This window comes from Eulemur rufifrons, chromosome 14 (assembly GCF_041146395.1).
Source record: "Eulemur rufifrons isolate Redbay chromosome 14, OSU_ERuf_1, whole genome shotgun sequence".
Lineage (NCBI taxonomy): Eukaryota > Metazoa > Chordata > Mammalia > Primates > Lemuridae > Eulemur > Eulemur rufifrons.
In genome coordinates this window covers 30,019,542-30,035,677 of record NC_090996.1, presented here as the reverse complement: position 1 = coordinate 30,035,677, position 16,136 = coordinate 30,019,542, and the positions used below count along the sequence as shown (strand labels likewise).

The 16,136-nt window shown below is 49.1% G+C and overlaps 1 protein-coding gene across 1 annotated transcript in view; it reads right to left on the bottom strand.

Moving 5' to 3' along the window:
* Positions 1–11,350, bottom strand: part of USP7 (ubiquitin specific peptidase 7) — a 59,440-nt gene extending 48,090 nt beyond the window's left edge. Inside the window, exon 1 of the mRNA XM_069486942.1 lies at positions 11,218–11,350. Within this exon, the coding sequence (XP_069343043.1) occupies positions 11,218–11,293 (76 nt within the window). The 5' untranslated portion in view covers positions 11,294–11,350. The remainder of the gene's footprint in view (positions 1–11,217) is intronic.
* Between the last annotated feature and the right edge of the window lie 4,786 nt (positions 11,351–16,136).

Here is a 16,136-nt window from a genome sequence, read left to right as displayed (position 1 = left end):
ATCAAAAAGCCACATTTATTTATGCTTTCTTGAATCACTGACTTAATAGGCAAAGGCTAAAGTCCAATCAAGTAAAGATTTCTGCATTTAAAACAGCAGTATTGCTACAGTTTTAGACTGCTACAGTCGCTTTACAAACTATTGTCTATGAAGATATGTACCTTTTTTATATATCTTTAAAACTCACTGTCAGAGAACAAGGCCCAAAAGGAAAATATTCAAAATATGCCGCATAAATACCACATAGCTAGCTAGAAGTCAATGAAGCAAGGAGACTGGCCTTTTAAGTCACCTAATTTCTTCCAACCTCTGCCCAGCTAAGGAATCCTGAGGCTCTGGTACCTCTGACCCAGTTTTCCATCCACCTGTGAAAGCTGCTGCTGAAAGAAACTAGGTGATCTAGGCAATAGGACGGGTCCAGCCCAGCTGGCCAGGGCTTCAGAGAGAACACAGCCCACCCGGCAGGAGGCTCACCCAGTGTGCCAGCCGGGCTCAGGCAGCTGCTGTGTGGGCTTGGAGAGAGCTCTTGCTGCAGTCTGCTCATGTGTAAATGGGAAAGAGGGGGGTGGGGGTCATGGGACAACCCCAGGACCTACCTCCATAAGGCCCGATATCTAACCCTGTATATCTACAGAACCGGGTGCTCTGAGATTGCCCTAATACCTGGCCCTGTGAGTCTTCAGAACAGGGTGCTCTGAAATTGCCCTGTGTACCTACAGAATGGAGAACTTTGAAATTGCCCAAGGCCTAGCTGACAATAGTCCTCCTTTTCACATTTAAATCTCCCCATATACTCTGAGCTATTAATACACAGAGTCTAGGTGGTTTGCTTTAGGGATGATTCATTTCAGCTCACAATCTTATTAAAATCTGTTACTGAATACCCGATTCACAAAGGAAGAAATCTACCAACATGTTATAGTTTCTCATTTTTTATGCCACCATACTCCACTTGCTGCTGTGCCCGGGTGGCCTCGGCCTATTCTGGCAGTGGGCTACTTTCTATATTCAAAGCATGTGGTGAACCACATGAAAACCTTCAGACTAGGAAGCCCAACTGCAGTTTACCACTTTGGGGTGGTGAGGTAAGAAACGTGGGAGAAGACAGCAAGGTGTCTAAATAAAAAACCAGTCAACGGCTACTTTCATGGCCAATGGTGTCTACTGGCTACGAATCGCACGTGGCTGCGAAGCCAGACCACGTGGGCTCCAATCTCACCTCTACCACTTGCTCTGGTGACCTCAAGGTAAGTTGTGTAACTTGCTCAGGGCCTTGTTTTGTTCTGCTATAAAATGGGTTTGATGCTGTGCCCATTTCAGAGAGTTGTATGGAAGTCAGAAGTCTGCACTGCGTCTCTCTGGGCTAAAATCTAGGTGTCCACAGAACTGCATCCCTTCTCTGGGGGCTCTAGCGGGTAACATGTTTGCCTGGCTTTTCCAGCTTTCGGGGGCCACCTGCATTCCCGGGCTCCTCCATGCATCTTCAACATCAGCAGGGGCTGGTCAAGTCTTTCCTCACATTGCTGACATGGACCCTTGTCATTAAACTGTGGCCACCCATCTAACACACGATGACCTCCTCACCTAAGGATTCTGAATTGAATCATATCTGCGAAGTCCCTACACCATGTATCGTAGCGTACTCACCAGTTCCAGGGGGCAGGACATGGACATCACCCTGCATAGCACAGACCCTAAACGCCTAGTCAGACACTGGCAGTCCCCCAACCCATTGTGCTACTCTACCCCCTCACCCCTGACAACTCACACCTCTTCTCAAACGCAGCTGGGTGACCTTCCCTGCATCAACCAGTTCTGAATTTCCTTTACACGGCAACTGCCCCTCCACCCTTCCCGCCTTCCGTCAGGACTTCCCTGGCGCCCTCCCTTGCTCTTGCGCCCGGGCTCCTTCACTCTCTGAGGTGTGGGGGGTGGAAGGCAGGGACCACAAGTAAGTGCCAGTCTGGAGGTGCTTAAGGGATGAGAGCCTGCACCAGGCCCTGTGGGCACCACAGCAAGAACACTGCGGCCACAATAGTCGGGAGTGAGCAATGACCAGGAGGAAATGAAGACAAACAGGCAAAGGCAGTGGGGGTCACAACAGATGCCCTACACCGCCCTGCTCAAAGCAGAGGCTTCGAACAGGTGTCTCTCTCAGAGACTGTCAGAAATGGAGAGTAAGCTTTAGATACTTTCATGAAGTCTGACTTTGCTGCCACATCCAAATGTGTGTTCAGCAGGCCCATCTCTCTAAACAGAGCACGAGGCAGTTCGGGTGCTGTCAAACTGGCGTCGCGCTTCCCAAGGCATGACTGCATTCAGTCGCGCGCAGCAGGACCACGTTACGGCCTCTGATTTCAGATTAGCTGGTTAACTCTAACCCAAAAGTAAGTAACACCCAGAACCCACTTCCTTCAATGCAAGACAATTTAGCTGTAAGTCTATAAGAAAAATTGTCAAAGTTGTCTACAGAAATAAAGTATTAGAAAAAATTTTCTTTTTAATTTTTTTTAGAGACAGGGTCTTGCTCTGTCACCTGGGCTGGAGTGCAGTGCTGCAATCATAGCTCACTGTAACCTCAAACTCCTGACCTAGAATGATCCCCCTGCCTCAGCCTCCAGAGTAGCTCGGACTACAGTCTTGTGCCACCACAATCAGCTTTTTAAATTTTTCTTAAAGAAGCGTTCTTACTGTGTTGCCCAGGCTGGTCTTGAACTCCTGGCCTCAAGCCATCCTCCTGCCTCAGTCTCCCAAAGCACTAGGATTATAGGCACGAACCACAGTGCCCCACAAAAAAATTTACTTAAGTGTAAATGTAGACTTTTAATGTGGGCAATTGCTTTTTCATGCAAAATTCTTCTCAGTTATCACCGGTGGAATAACAAAGTTACACGTGTAATAGTGATTCTTCATATTAATCGCCTATACACACTTTCTATGAACATGCACATTTTGTGCAATTCTTTTCTTTCTTCCCATGTATGTTTGTTCTATAACTGCTGAACTGTAATTTTACATTAGCTGAATTTCATAAACTGGAGCTTGTGTTTTTACATGCCTATCTCAAATAATTTGTTTGCATTGTATTTCTAACATGATGGATAGTGCTATCCATGATGGACGGAAAATTTAAAAAACTCGTTCCTTCACCACAAATAACGTGGGAAGCACTGCTCTTTAGGGTTTGCTGAGAACCATTTATCTGCAAGTTTCCAACGCTTTTGCTCATTTTAATTCTGCTTCTCCAGGATACACTGTACCTTTCCAACATTCAGGGGGACCCTAATGCTACCCAAAACACCTTCTAAGCGAGAATCCAGCCGGTTTTCTTGACCAGTTAGGTGGACACTGGCCAACAAACCTTTATGAGGTGACTGTCCAATGTCGGGGCTGTACTGGCTACTGACCATTTAATGTGGCTAGTCTAATGAGGAATTTTTTAATTTTAAACTTGAGTCACTGCATGTCACTGGCGGCTGCCATAATCACACAGTGCAGGGTTAGACCCTTAGTCTTCCTTGCCCATGTCATTCCCCTTGTCCCCAGTATGAAAATGAGTGGCTTTCAGGAGAAACATGGGTCTAAAGTAGGAAAACACTCCCTCTGTGCTCATCACGACTGGCAGCAGAAGGCTGGACTGCTTCAGAGCAGTGTGGACTCCTGCCTGGCTAGGACGGGCAGGACACCGCAGCAGGAGAAGCTTGGGGGGATCTCAAAGGCTGGGGCGCCCAAGGAGGCCACAGCAATCCTCACCCCACCAGCTACTTCTCCGGGGGCTTTCTTGAGGTCAAGCATTCTACCCTCTTCATCCTTACAAGTTCAAGACATAAGAGAAAAGAGTGACTAAGAATCCTTTGGGGAGAATTCTTATTAAGTATCTAGGATGGTTATAAAACAGCAACATGGACTTAAGGATGTTTTTAAACACTCCATACACATTTTGCTTGAATGAACAATTTCTCCTCCAAGCTGACATAAACTACCAACTGGAAGAAGCAAGCACTTGGAATGATCCGCTCCATACAAAGAAGCTGGTCTGTGTAACCACATACACAGGTTAAAGAGTATTCCATGTGCTTGTTTTAAAACAGCAATCCTGCAGGGTCAATTTACAGTCTTGAAATATAATTTATTCCCCCAAAGTCATACTGATGAAACGTACTTGAAACTCTAGGTCAATGGTCCACAGCCTTTTCATTAACATAAGGGGCTACGGTGTGGCAAGGTTTTCTCGAACACCACATTCAGGGTAACACAAACCCATTTCCCTTGCAAACATGCCCCTCAACTCTTTCTGAAGGTACCACGAATGCGGTGGCAGGAGGGACAGCAAAGAGAAGTTAGATCACCACCCACACACCTGCAGCTACACCCTGGGATGTGATCAAGCCCCATAATACACAGCACCCTACCAAACTCGCACAGTATGTTTCCCAAACCAGATGCCTGCTGAACAGCTTATTGCGAGAGCTAGCCCAGTTGATATTCTGGCAGTTGGTACATAACATAGGACACTGCCCTCCCAGTATCAGGGTGTAAGGAAACTGTAGTTACTGGTGTGAAACCAAAACTGAGGGAGCTGGGTTTTTGAATACTCTGTGGCAGGCCAGAAAAATCACACAACTGTCCTGGTTTCTCAAGAAAGCCTCCTTCTATTAACAGATAATTTATAGATTCTCAATGCCCAAAGAAGAATGAAGGGCCATCACCCTAAGACTGGAATACAACACTCACTCACAGGTTTCAAACATTTGAATTTTAAGCTCCTATCAGAGTCCTTGAAAAGACACCTGAGCATCTCTGTGACACCTGAGCATCTCTGTGACTATGAACAGCTGTCATCTCAGAACCGTGGTCTCCACCCCTCCAGGGCTGACCTAAGAGCTGAACTGGCGGAACACAGCAATAGGCAGAGCACAGCAACAGCCCGGTCCCCACCAGGCAGTCAGTCCCTCTGTCCACCCACTCACTGCAACCCCAGCATGGCCTCAGCCATCCTCTATCCTTCTTATAGCAGAACCCCGCAGAAGAGTCAACACTACTTCTCAGGATGGGTTCTCCCAGGTGTCCCTCTTCCTTTCCCATTTGGGGATCCGGCTGGTCTCACTTTCAGGGGTATCCTGAATTCTGGAAGCGTCCTGCTCTTGCTCTGGTTGGTGTAATTCCCTACATAAGAAACTTTCTAATTACTGTTTCCAACCTCCAAATAAAGGTTTAAATTACCAACCCTTAGTAGACCTGCTTCTCTTCAAGAATTTCAACACATCTGACTTCTCATTAGCCAAGGCATGTGTTAACTTACTAGAAAAATGGCATAACTGACTTTCATGCCTACGCATGACACTGAAAATCCTGCTTCCTCCAACTTTCTTAAGTCCAAATTAGTTCAGAACAAGTAGTTTATAAAGCAGGGTGACATTTTAACATTCAACTCTATCATGGTACGTGTCAAGAAATGCCTTGTTACACCCCTTGTTCTCCAGGGCTAAATTTCTTTGCTTTGGAAGTCAAGCAGAAATATCCAGGCTACCTAGTACTCATCAAAAAAAAACCAGAAACAACAATAAATTTTAAAAATACTCAAAAGAACCCTTCAGTCATTTATGAAGACCTATCAATGTCTTTGTCTGAAAAACAAGCTATTTCTTCCAAAAGGATCAAAAAAGCGCCACTGCGTTAACGTTAAAAGCAATAAAACTAAATTAGCAGCTATCAAAGCAATATTGTTTTATGGCTTCAGCATTCTCTTTCACAGGGCCACCTTGCCAGCCAGCCATCTCGTGTATTACTGTTTAGCTGAGTTCATTGAAAAGGTGTTTCCTGAATGAGTAGCTCTCACAAATAAATTTAACAAAAAAGGAACCTAAAGTGGTCATCTTCAGAACAAACAATCCAACAGTGAGGAAGTCAGGTACACAAATTCAGCCGCCACAGGCAAAACAGCAGATGGAGCAAAAAGTTACATGGCTCTTCTGCAAGGCAACCGGCTGAGGCGACCACAAAGAGTTAGGAGAAAGAGGACACATGAATGAAGTCCTGGACCACTGTCCTGGTATGTCCTGTCTTCCTGGAGGAGAGGCTGCTGCTGCCACCTACACAAGTGCATGTGTGCTAGGGGCCGGTAGCATAAAGGAGGCTGGGACCATCCTGAGGACCCTGGCAATGTGACTTCAGGACACCTGAATCCTTCTAAGCAGGGCAACGAGTGACAGGGCAGAGAATTCTGTGGGCAGCCAGTTATCATAGCTGCGTGGGGTTCAGGCGGGGTAGAAGCAGAGCACAGTAAAGAAGGCTGTTGCAACAGTTCCAGCGTGAGACCACAAGGGCCTCCTTTAAGGTGGTGGCTGGAAAAACAAAATGGGCTTGGTAACAGGATGCAGGGATCCAGACAGAAGAATTCAAGGCCGGCTCCCAAAGCCTAGAGGCACAGTGACCTGGCTTCCCTGCAACAATGCAATTCTCAACTTTACCAATTTCTCCAACACGAATGCTGCAAGGATAATCAGAAGGCTAATGAGCTCATCAAACTTCAGCACCAGTGTCACAAAGCACCAAAGCTACTTAACTCCTATTATCTAGTTAATTGTTTTCAAAATATTATATCTTTAACCTTAAATCCCTACTTAGGCACATCAAACCCAGGATCTCATGGTTAACAATTCTTATTCTTTTTTTTTTTTTTTTTTTGAGACAGAGTCTCACTCTGTTGCCCAGGCTAGAGTGAGTGCCGTGGCGTCAGCCTAGCTCACAGCAACCTCAAACTCCTGGGCTCAAGCAATCCTCCTGTCTCAGCCTCCCGAGTAGCTGGGACTACAGGCATGCACCACCATGCCCGGCTAATTTTTTCTATATATATTTTTAGCTGTCCATATAATTTCTTTCTATTTTTAGTAGAGATGGGGTCTCGCTCTTGCTCAGGCTGGTCTGAACTCCTGAGCTCAAACGATCCGCCCACCTCGGCCTCCCAGAGTGCTAGGATTACAGGCGTGAGCCACCGCGCCCGGCCAACAATTCTTATGTGAGGTTGGTTGTTGTTTTTTTTCCAACCCACATCAGGATATAATTACTGTAGGACATTTTTGCATATCACCAATCATCTCTTGCCCCACCTGTGGTGTATGCCCCACTTTAGTCTTAGACTAAGTATGTTCTTTCCTCAGCTGCAAAGGTTTCACCATCAGAGCAACACCACTTACTGAACATCACCTGTGCTCCAAACTCCGTGCCTGGCACTTCACACGTGCTTGGTGACTTTAGTCTCACAACAACCTGGGCAGGTAGCTATGACCAACTCTCCTTTTCAAGGATGTAGAAACCGAGACACCAAGAGCACAAGCAACATACATGAGGTCACACAGCAATTAAAGGACAAAATCCTGACTCAAATTCCAAGCACAGGAGACTGTCTTAGCCACCACACTGCCCTACCATGAATCTTAATTTCATGACCTCTTTCTCCCTTTCTAAAAAACTGATTTAAAAAATGGAAAGTATACTTCCTTCCCACATTTGCTGGGATCAGTCATTTATTTGATCATAGAGGAAAAGGTAATCAGAAGATCGGCAGCGTGAAAGGATAGGAGAGCTGAAGCCTGTGGGGAACAACCTGAAATCATATCACAGCCTGACATGTCACATCAGAGGGAGATGTTTCTAGGTTTGGCCTAATTTCTTCTGTACCGGGTTCTCTGAGTTGATGTTCATTTTGTAACTTTGCAAAAAATTTTTACCAACCTAAGCCTATGTAAGGAAAATCAATATCCTCATGTTATTTGATTTTTGTCTTGCTAGGGGGTTATTCGAAAGGAATCTTATTTTAGTTATAATAAAATACACAGCACAAGTTTATCCAGGTGGGTGTGTGCAAGAGAACTCACCATCCACTCCCAAACATGCTTTAGCAGAAAAAGTATCTTCAAACTCCAACAACAGGCACAAGTTTGATCAAAAAAAAAAAAAAAAAGAAAGAAAGAAAGAAACCCACCACCACCCCTGGAACAAAAAAATACAGATGTCAGTGACCAATTCTCAGAAGCTACAGCTGACTTGTTGGTTTGAGTGGCATACAAAAGCCAACCACCTAGCCCATTCGTGTCTGAGATTCCACTCTGAAGCAGACTGCTCCCATGGGCAGAACCGCCACACCAGGAAAGAAACAGAGTTTTCACACAGAATGCAGACCTCAGGAAAACTTTTGTTGATTCAACAGGGCACCCACAGACAAGACTACTAACTCTCTAGGTGTTGGGAGGGCAGAGACCTGAGCAAGCCACTCCTTCAGCCCCCAGGCCTCACTGACCATCAAAGCCAGACAGTGAATAAACTGCCTAGCAAATGTATTCCCAGCCAGACCTATTAATGCCACCACCTCCATAGCTCTATCTGCCTCCAACTAGAAACACGCAGTTGGCTGCTCCAGGCCTTTTAGAGAGCATGTGGCCACAATCCCAACGAGCTGCCAACAGAACACCCATCTCTCTTCCCTCTCTGCACTTCACCCATCATAAGTTTCCTAACTGCTCAGAACAGGGCGTTTTTAAAATAACTAATCCACAGCATTGCTATTCTCCAGCGGATATACAAGGGCTGTGCAGAGTTCAGTTAAAAGCAAATGCAACCTCAACAGAGTGAGGCAGGAGGAGGGCAAATGAACACTGACCTACTGCTAGGGAAATACCAACCAACCAAACCAGTCTCTCAGCCTCCTTCGAAACCACCCTGCCCAGGAGGGCAGGATGCTCAAGCTCCTCGTTTACCAAGCCTCCCCTTCCTCAAGCTGGTCAGACCCAGCTGCTGGTTCTATAGGAATTAAGGCAAGACACTTAACAGGTGCAAGACACCAGCTCCAACAGGGATCCCATTCACAGCCTGGCATATGAAGCCAACCAGAGTTGGTATTCGCTAAACTCCACCCTCTGGCTTTTCAATACAAGTGCATTCTTTCACTCTTTCTGATCTTAAGTTACAATACATAAGCCTAGCACATTTTAGGAATGGAAAGGCTGAAACCGATGGCATACGACATAGGCAGCTTTTTAAGCCACACACCTGTGGGTGCTCACAGGGTACTACTTGTCAATAGCCATCACGTGCCCCCCAAGACACGGTACCTTCTGGAGATGAAACCAACACAGAAGCCCACTCAGAAGAAACAAGCTAAAGCTTAAGAATCCGCATTAGTAACTAAAACCCTTGGCATCCAATTTGAGACACTGGTAAACGTGCAGGTTAATGACCTGAGGGGTTACCTTTCCAATGCAAACTTTGATATGGAAATAAAACTTCATGATTAAAAAAAAAACACTTCAGGAGAAGAGAAAGTAGTCTTGAAACCATGCATGAATGGGTAGAAAGGGACCTTCTAAAAGAATTCTTCCATCCTTTGGCCAGGAGCTCAATGAAAAAAAGAGAAAAAGAAAACAAAAATTCTTCCACCACTCTTCAGTAATCTCTAGTCTTTTAGCAAAGCCCTTGAAACTTATGGTCGTGGGTGTTTCCCAAAGACACAGTTCTGTGTCAGAAATATACTCTGTAGTGATGTCCATGTTTATTCATTCTAACTCCTGTCCAAAAACACTTGGTAAGTGTTAAGAAAATGTACGTGGGAAATCAGTATGCTCACCTTACTGGATTTTTGTCTTGGTAGGATACTATTCAAAAAGAAAAATGAAAATGCTTTTTTATGTTTCACATGTGTTGCAAAGTATAGCATAAAAGGAATACACACAATTCTCTCAGCGATGTATGCCTTCACCTATTTGGTTTAATCACACATGCCAGATGTTCTGTGAAGTTATTGCCTTGCTGGGTCTGAGTAAAATAGATAGCCTGGTTTTTGGCATGGTCTCTGCTCTCCTGTCCCCCAGTACTGCCATTGATAAGTACTATTAGTGAGTGCCTATAGCAGGCATCTCAGCCACTTTGCCATTTGGAACCTGGCAAGCAATTTTTTCAGTGAACATCCAATTATTGGCAGTAAGTTATTCACAGGGGAACAGCAGTCTTGGTTAAGTGTTCCCACCAACCAGTATGCAGCACCCCACACGTGTAACTACCCCACAGGACAAGTACTGCTTTACCTGCACTTCCCTAGAGCCTCCATTCATTTATGCAAGCCAAGATTCTTTGCTAAAAGCAAAAGTAGAACAAAACATTTGATGCCTGTTCATTCAGTTGACCCCCATTTGACTCCTGAAAGTGTGATCCCTTAACCAGGGTAAGAAAACTACTTTAAGACTACTATGGCTTTGCCCTTTTAAGTACTATGAACCATATGAAATGAAGTGCCTCCCAATCATGTCCTACTCGGCTTGAGCTATAAAAATCAAAGACTCTTCCCTCTGCAGCGCCTTTACATCAAACCTTTACAACCAAGATCTCCTCTCTCGAACTAACACTACCTTAGAAAATTTCTGCCACATAGACAGAAAATTGAGTTACCTTTAGAGTCAGGTCTGAGTCTGATGCAGGTAGCCATGTGTGGTGGGGCTTTCATGTAGTTTCAAGCACACACCTGGCCCGATGCTGACTGCACCACACGCAGCCAGGTACCAAACTCCCCGAAAAAAAAAGGTAACTCAGAAGCCAGCAGAGCCTAGGTCACAACTCTGAGCCAGTCCCAAAGCTGAGAACATCTGCGTTCCTTGCAGGTGTTTTCAAAACTGAGCCTTACGCTAGGCAGTGCTGTTATAAAGTGATCTGGGGGAACGCTTCACAGCCCCGGGGGACCCTCCAGGAGAGCGCACAGAAGCAGGTGCGGGCGAGCCCCGAGTCCGAGGAGGTCTAGAGTTCCCGGAGCTTACCAGGCAGCAGCAGGCCCAGCGAGACGCCTGAGAAAGGGGACGGTCCTCGGAGCCCGCCTCCCGACCTGGGCGGCAGCGCTGCCGCCAGAAGCGAGAAAACATCTCCGTGCCTCGGCGGCTGGAGCGCCCTAATTTACAACTCCGGGCGCTTTGTGCCGGGGCGGCCGAGCGCCGGGCGGCCGCGGGGTCCGGACAATGCGCAGGGCCGGGGTCCCGCCGGCCGCCCCCGCCCGCGGGCACGGCATGACGGTGCAGCCTCCCCTGGCCGGGCCGGGGCCGGGGCGGCCAGGCCGAGGCCCGGCGGCCGCCGCGGCCTGGTTAAAAATGGCGAGTCCCTCGCGTGGCTCCCGCGGCTCCCCCCGGCCACAATGGAAGGCGCCCCCCGGCCCCGCCGCGGCCGGCCCGCGGGCCTCACCTTCCATCTCCATGTCCTCGGGCTCGCTCAGCTGCTGCTCGCCCGCTTTCTGCTGCTGCTGCTGCTGGTGGTTCATGTCGGCCGCGGCCTGGGCCTCGCCTGCGGCCGGGGGCCGGGGCTGCGGGCCCGGCGGGCGGGCGGCGGCGGCGAGCCCGGGCGGCGGCGGCGGCGACGGCGGCGGGGCGGCCTCCTCCTCCTCCTCCCGCGCGTTGTCGGCGGCGGCGGCCCCGGGGCGGCCCGCGGCGGGCGGCGGCGGCGGCGGCGGTAGGGAGACGCGCACGTACTTGCTCGCGATTCGCCCAATCTCGGCGCCGAGGCGGGCGGGCGGCCGGCGGGCCGGGCCGGGCGGCCTCGTCGCTCGCTGCGGCCGCCGCCGCCGCCGCCGCCGCCGCGGGGCCCGCCTCCCGCCGCCGGGGCTGGGGCCGGGGCTGCGGGGCCGCGGGCCGGCCGGGGGCGGAGGGCGGCCGGGAGGGGGCCGCGGAGTCAGCCCCGCCTCGGGCCGGGCGCGACGGGCGGGAGGCCTGGCCGGCCGCGGCTGGCCTGCGGGGCCTGGGGCCGGCGGAAGCGGCGGCGCGGGCGGGCGACGGGCCGGCCGCGCTCGGGGCGCTGCGGCCTCCGCCTCCTCGGCGTCGTCGTCGGGGCTCCGGCAGCGGACGCGGCGCCCGGCGGCTCGGCTCGGCTCGCTCTCAAAATGGCGGCGGCGTAAAATGTCACATCCGCATGGGGGGCCGGAGAGCCAGCAAGCAAGCGAGGAGAGCGGGCGGGCGGGCGCCGAGCCGGAGGGCGGAGCGGGCGCGGGAGGGCGGAGCAGGGGAGGCGGAGCAGGGAGCGGTCCGCCCGCCGCCGCCACAGCGGCCCCGCCGCCCAGCCGCGCCGCGCCCCCAGCGCCCGGGAGTCGCCAGCCCCGCGGCCGACCCGACCCTGGGCACCGGCCCCCGAGCCGCCAGGTCCGACGCGAGCCGTGGGCCCCCCGACCCTAGCTGGGGATGGCCCGGAATCCGCCCCATCCCGGGGAGCTGGTCACCCTGAAAGAACCACGGGCAGCCGGGGTAGAGTCCGAGGCGCCGGCCCCCGCAGGGGTCTAGCCCAGCCGTGTGGCCCTGGCCGAGTGCTTGGTGTCGCCCGAGGACCGCAGAGAGGAGGGTCCGAGGAGGAGGGAGGGGTCAGCGCGTATCAGCAGTAGCTGCCGATCATTATGGTTCCCTCCTACACACACCTTTAACCGATCTGTAGTTTTTCACCCAATATCGAATGCGGAGCTTCTTTTCTCACTACCAGTCCAATCCTACAAAGTTTAGCTCCTCGTCTGGCATCAATTTATTTCCTTCGTATGATCCCAGTCTGGCTAGGATTATTCACCCAAGACCTCCCCATGCCAGGAGATGTCCCTCAAACATATCTCCTGGCCTGTCTCATCCGGTCATGGAGACAGATTTAGGGTCTCAGTTTTTCCATGATAAGCAAGGCGCGGTGGGCCAATAAGGATGGAGGAAAAGGATATACGTCTCTACACGTCTTGGCGAATAATATAATTTTGCCCTCAAAAGGTCAGGAGATTGTGGTCCTGTCTCACTGTCCGTCTCCCCAACCCCAAAAGAATGTTTTGTTCACTGTTGTATCCCAAATGCCTTGGGTATAGCAAGTGCTCAATAAAAACTGGTGGAGTGAATATATGATTCAAATGTGACTGGATTCCCACATTTCATACACTTGAAGGTTTTCCACCAGGGAATCTCCTGCCAGACCACAGAGGAGAGCAGAAGAGAGTGCAGGAGTTACTTCAACAGGAATGGACCCCAGGCTTGGTGGCCCACGGCTGTAATCCTAGCACTCCGGGAGGCCGAGATGGGAGGATTGCTTGAGCTCAGGAGTTAGAGACCACCTTGAGCAAGAGCGAGACCCCATCTCTGTTAAAAATTAGCCAGGTGTGGTGGCGCATGCCTGTAGTCCCAGCTACTCGAGAGGCTGAGGAAGGAGGATCGCTTGAGCCCAGGAGTTTGAGGTTGCTGTGAACTAGGCTGATGCCATGGCACTCTACTCGAGGCAACAGAGAGTCTGTCTCCAAAAAAAAAAAAAAAAAAAAAAGGAATAGACCACCCCCCCACTCCCTCACACTCCCCGCCCCCGTCACACCCTAGGCACTGCCCTACCCAGCCTAAAGAGGTATTGTTATTCACGTGGATTCTCTTCTCAGAAATGCTAATCAGCAGTTCTCAAATGCATAAGAATCCTTCTCTCTTAGTATTACAGACTTGGAGAGGGTTGCAAAGGACCTTTGTGGCAGAGGAAGTAGCAGAAAGTGATATACTTGCCTACCAGCTCACACTAGCCAACCCTGATCCTCATCACTGGGTTCGAAACCAACACTGGTTGACTAGCTTCAAAAAAAAAAAAAAAAAAGCCCAACCCAGAAACTGTGAAGATGAAAAAGTATACTGTGCTTGATGACTTGGTATATAGAAAGAAAAAAAAAAGGATACCTTGCATGATAGATAAATTGAATATGGTATCCCCAAACAGTGAAATACTGCTTGGAAATAAAAAAGAATGAGGCTCTGATACTTGCTGCATATAACATGGATGAACCTTGAAAACATGCTGCAAGTCAGACACAAAAGACCACATATTGTATGACTCCAATTCCAGGAGATGTCCACAACAGGCAAACCCAGAGAGAGAAAATAGATTAGTGGTTGCCAGGGCCTGGGGCATGACTACTGTTAGGCACAGAGTTTCTTTTTGGAGTGATGAAAATATTCTAAAATTAGTTTCTGGTGATGGTTGCACAACTCTGTGAATATACTAAAAAACCATTTAATTGTGCACATTAAATGTGAGAATTATATGGTACATGAATTATATCTCAGTAAAACTGTTTGTCTTAAAAAGGCTATCTTACAAAGGACAAGAAGAGTGAGAAGAACAGAGTGGAAGCTGCTCAAAGTGTAGCCCAGAGATGGATTACATTAGGGCAGTGTTGGAGATAGAGTTAAGAGGACAGGTGCAGGTCCAGTGGCAGGTCCAGTTGGCTGGCCTTGCTGAGACTGCAGTCGGATGAGAGGGAAAGGGGAGAATGGAGCGTAGCTCTTTCTGGCTTGAGCAACAGGGTGAATGATGGTGCCAGTCACTAACGTGGCAGTATCTGGGGGAGCCTCGGGTTTGGAAGGAAAATTTAGAGTAAGTTTTTCTCTGATTGAACCCTAACTGGAAAAAGAAAAAGTAAGGTTTTTTTGCTTGTTTGATTTGCTTTTGGGGGGGGGGGTTCTTGAGGAGGCTGTGTTACGTTTGTGTTGCCCATCAGGCATCTGTGTGCAAGTGACTAGGAGTTAGTCCATCAGAAATCTGGATTGGGGCCGGGCGCGGTGGCTCACGCCTGTAATCCTAGCACTCTGGGAGGCCGAGGTGGGCGGATCGTTTGAGCTCAGGAGTTCGAGACCAGCCTGAGCAAGAGCGAGACCCCACCTCTACTAAAAATAGAAAGAAATTATATGGACAGCTAAAAATATATATAGAAAAAATTAGCCGGGCATGGTGGCGCATGCTTGTAGTCCCAGCTACTCGGGAGGCTGAGACAGGAGGATCGCTTGAGCTCAGGAGTTTGAGGTTGCTGTGAGCTAGGCTGACGCCACGGCACTCACTCTAGCCTGGGCAACAGAGTGAGACTCTGTCTCAAAAAAAAAAAAAAAAAGAAATCTGGATTGGAGGTAGAGTTGTGTAGAGCTGATATGAGAGCCAAGGGTCTTCAGGCCACCAAGGGAGGTGGCAATAGGGCACATATTGGCCATACATAGAGACTGATCATAGGAGGGGCCAGCAAAGTAAACTCTCAAATAGCCCCTCACTCATCAACCCAGTCATTCCATTTCAGTCCCTGGCTTACTTTTTCATGGTTGTTATCACTATTTGCAATAACTGCAATTATTTATTTGCACAGCGTGGTGTACAAAATTCTAAGAGGGCCTCCAAGCCCTTCAACCCTGGTGTTACTCCTGTGATATTCTTATGGTATGTGGCAAAAGGGATTTTTTGAGATGTATGAGAGCCCAGCCCCTGGCTTTGGCCTTGTGAAATCCTAAGAGAACCCAGACAAGTCCACTTGGACTTCTGATCTATACAACTGTAAGACCATAAATGGGTGTTGGTTTAAGCTGGTAAATTTGTGGCAATTTATTACATATCAATAGAAAATGAATACACATAAACCATATCTACCTTCCCTGCTAGCAGCACTTTGAGGGAGAAACTGATTTGTCCACGGCTCTATCTGCAGCACGTGGCACAGCACCTGGCTCTTAGTGATGCTCAGTGAAGATTTGAATGAATCATTTCACCTTCTCGAATGTTTACTGACTGCTTACCAAGAGCTAGGGGCTGACTGGGACACAAAGCTGGAAATGATAGTGCCTGCTTAGTTGAGAGGCTTCTCCCATGGAGTCAGTCAAACAGTACTTGTGCCTGGCCGGTATCTAGCATCAAGCAGTAGATGGTAGAGGAAAGAGTTCATTTCTAGGCCACCGGAGCTATGAGAAAAGCAATACGAGTGCCCTTGGAAGCCTGCTAAAAAGGCCCAGACACAGTTATTCCAGAGGGCTCTGCTAGCCTGTTTCCTTCTTTCCCTAGTGTAATTCTGTCTGCATTGGCTATGAAGCCCATTTGCACACAGAAGGGGTATGTGTGGAAGAACTCTGCAGACGTGAATCCGCTGAGTAATGCCTGCTTCCTCAGAGGTCTGATGCCAAGATGCCTCCAAAGGACTTGGAGAGTTCCAAAGTGGAAGATGACTTAGGGCACCATTTCTGATCACTGCCAATTTTTTAAAAAATTCATAATCCCTACCATGGTTCAGAGACCAGGCACCTAAGGAAGAGACAAAAAAAACAGGGAGACAGGAACCGCCAGAAGCTGACTGGTCATTAGGT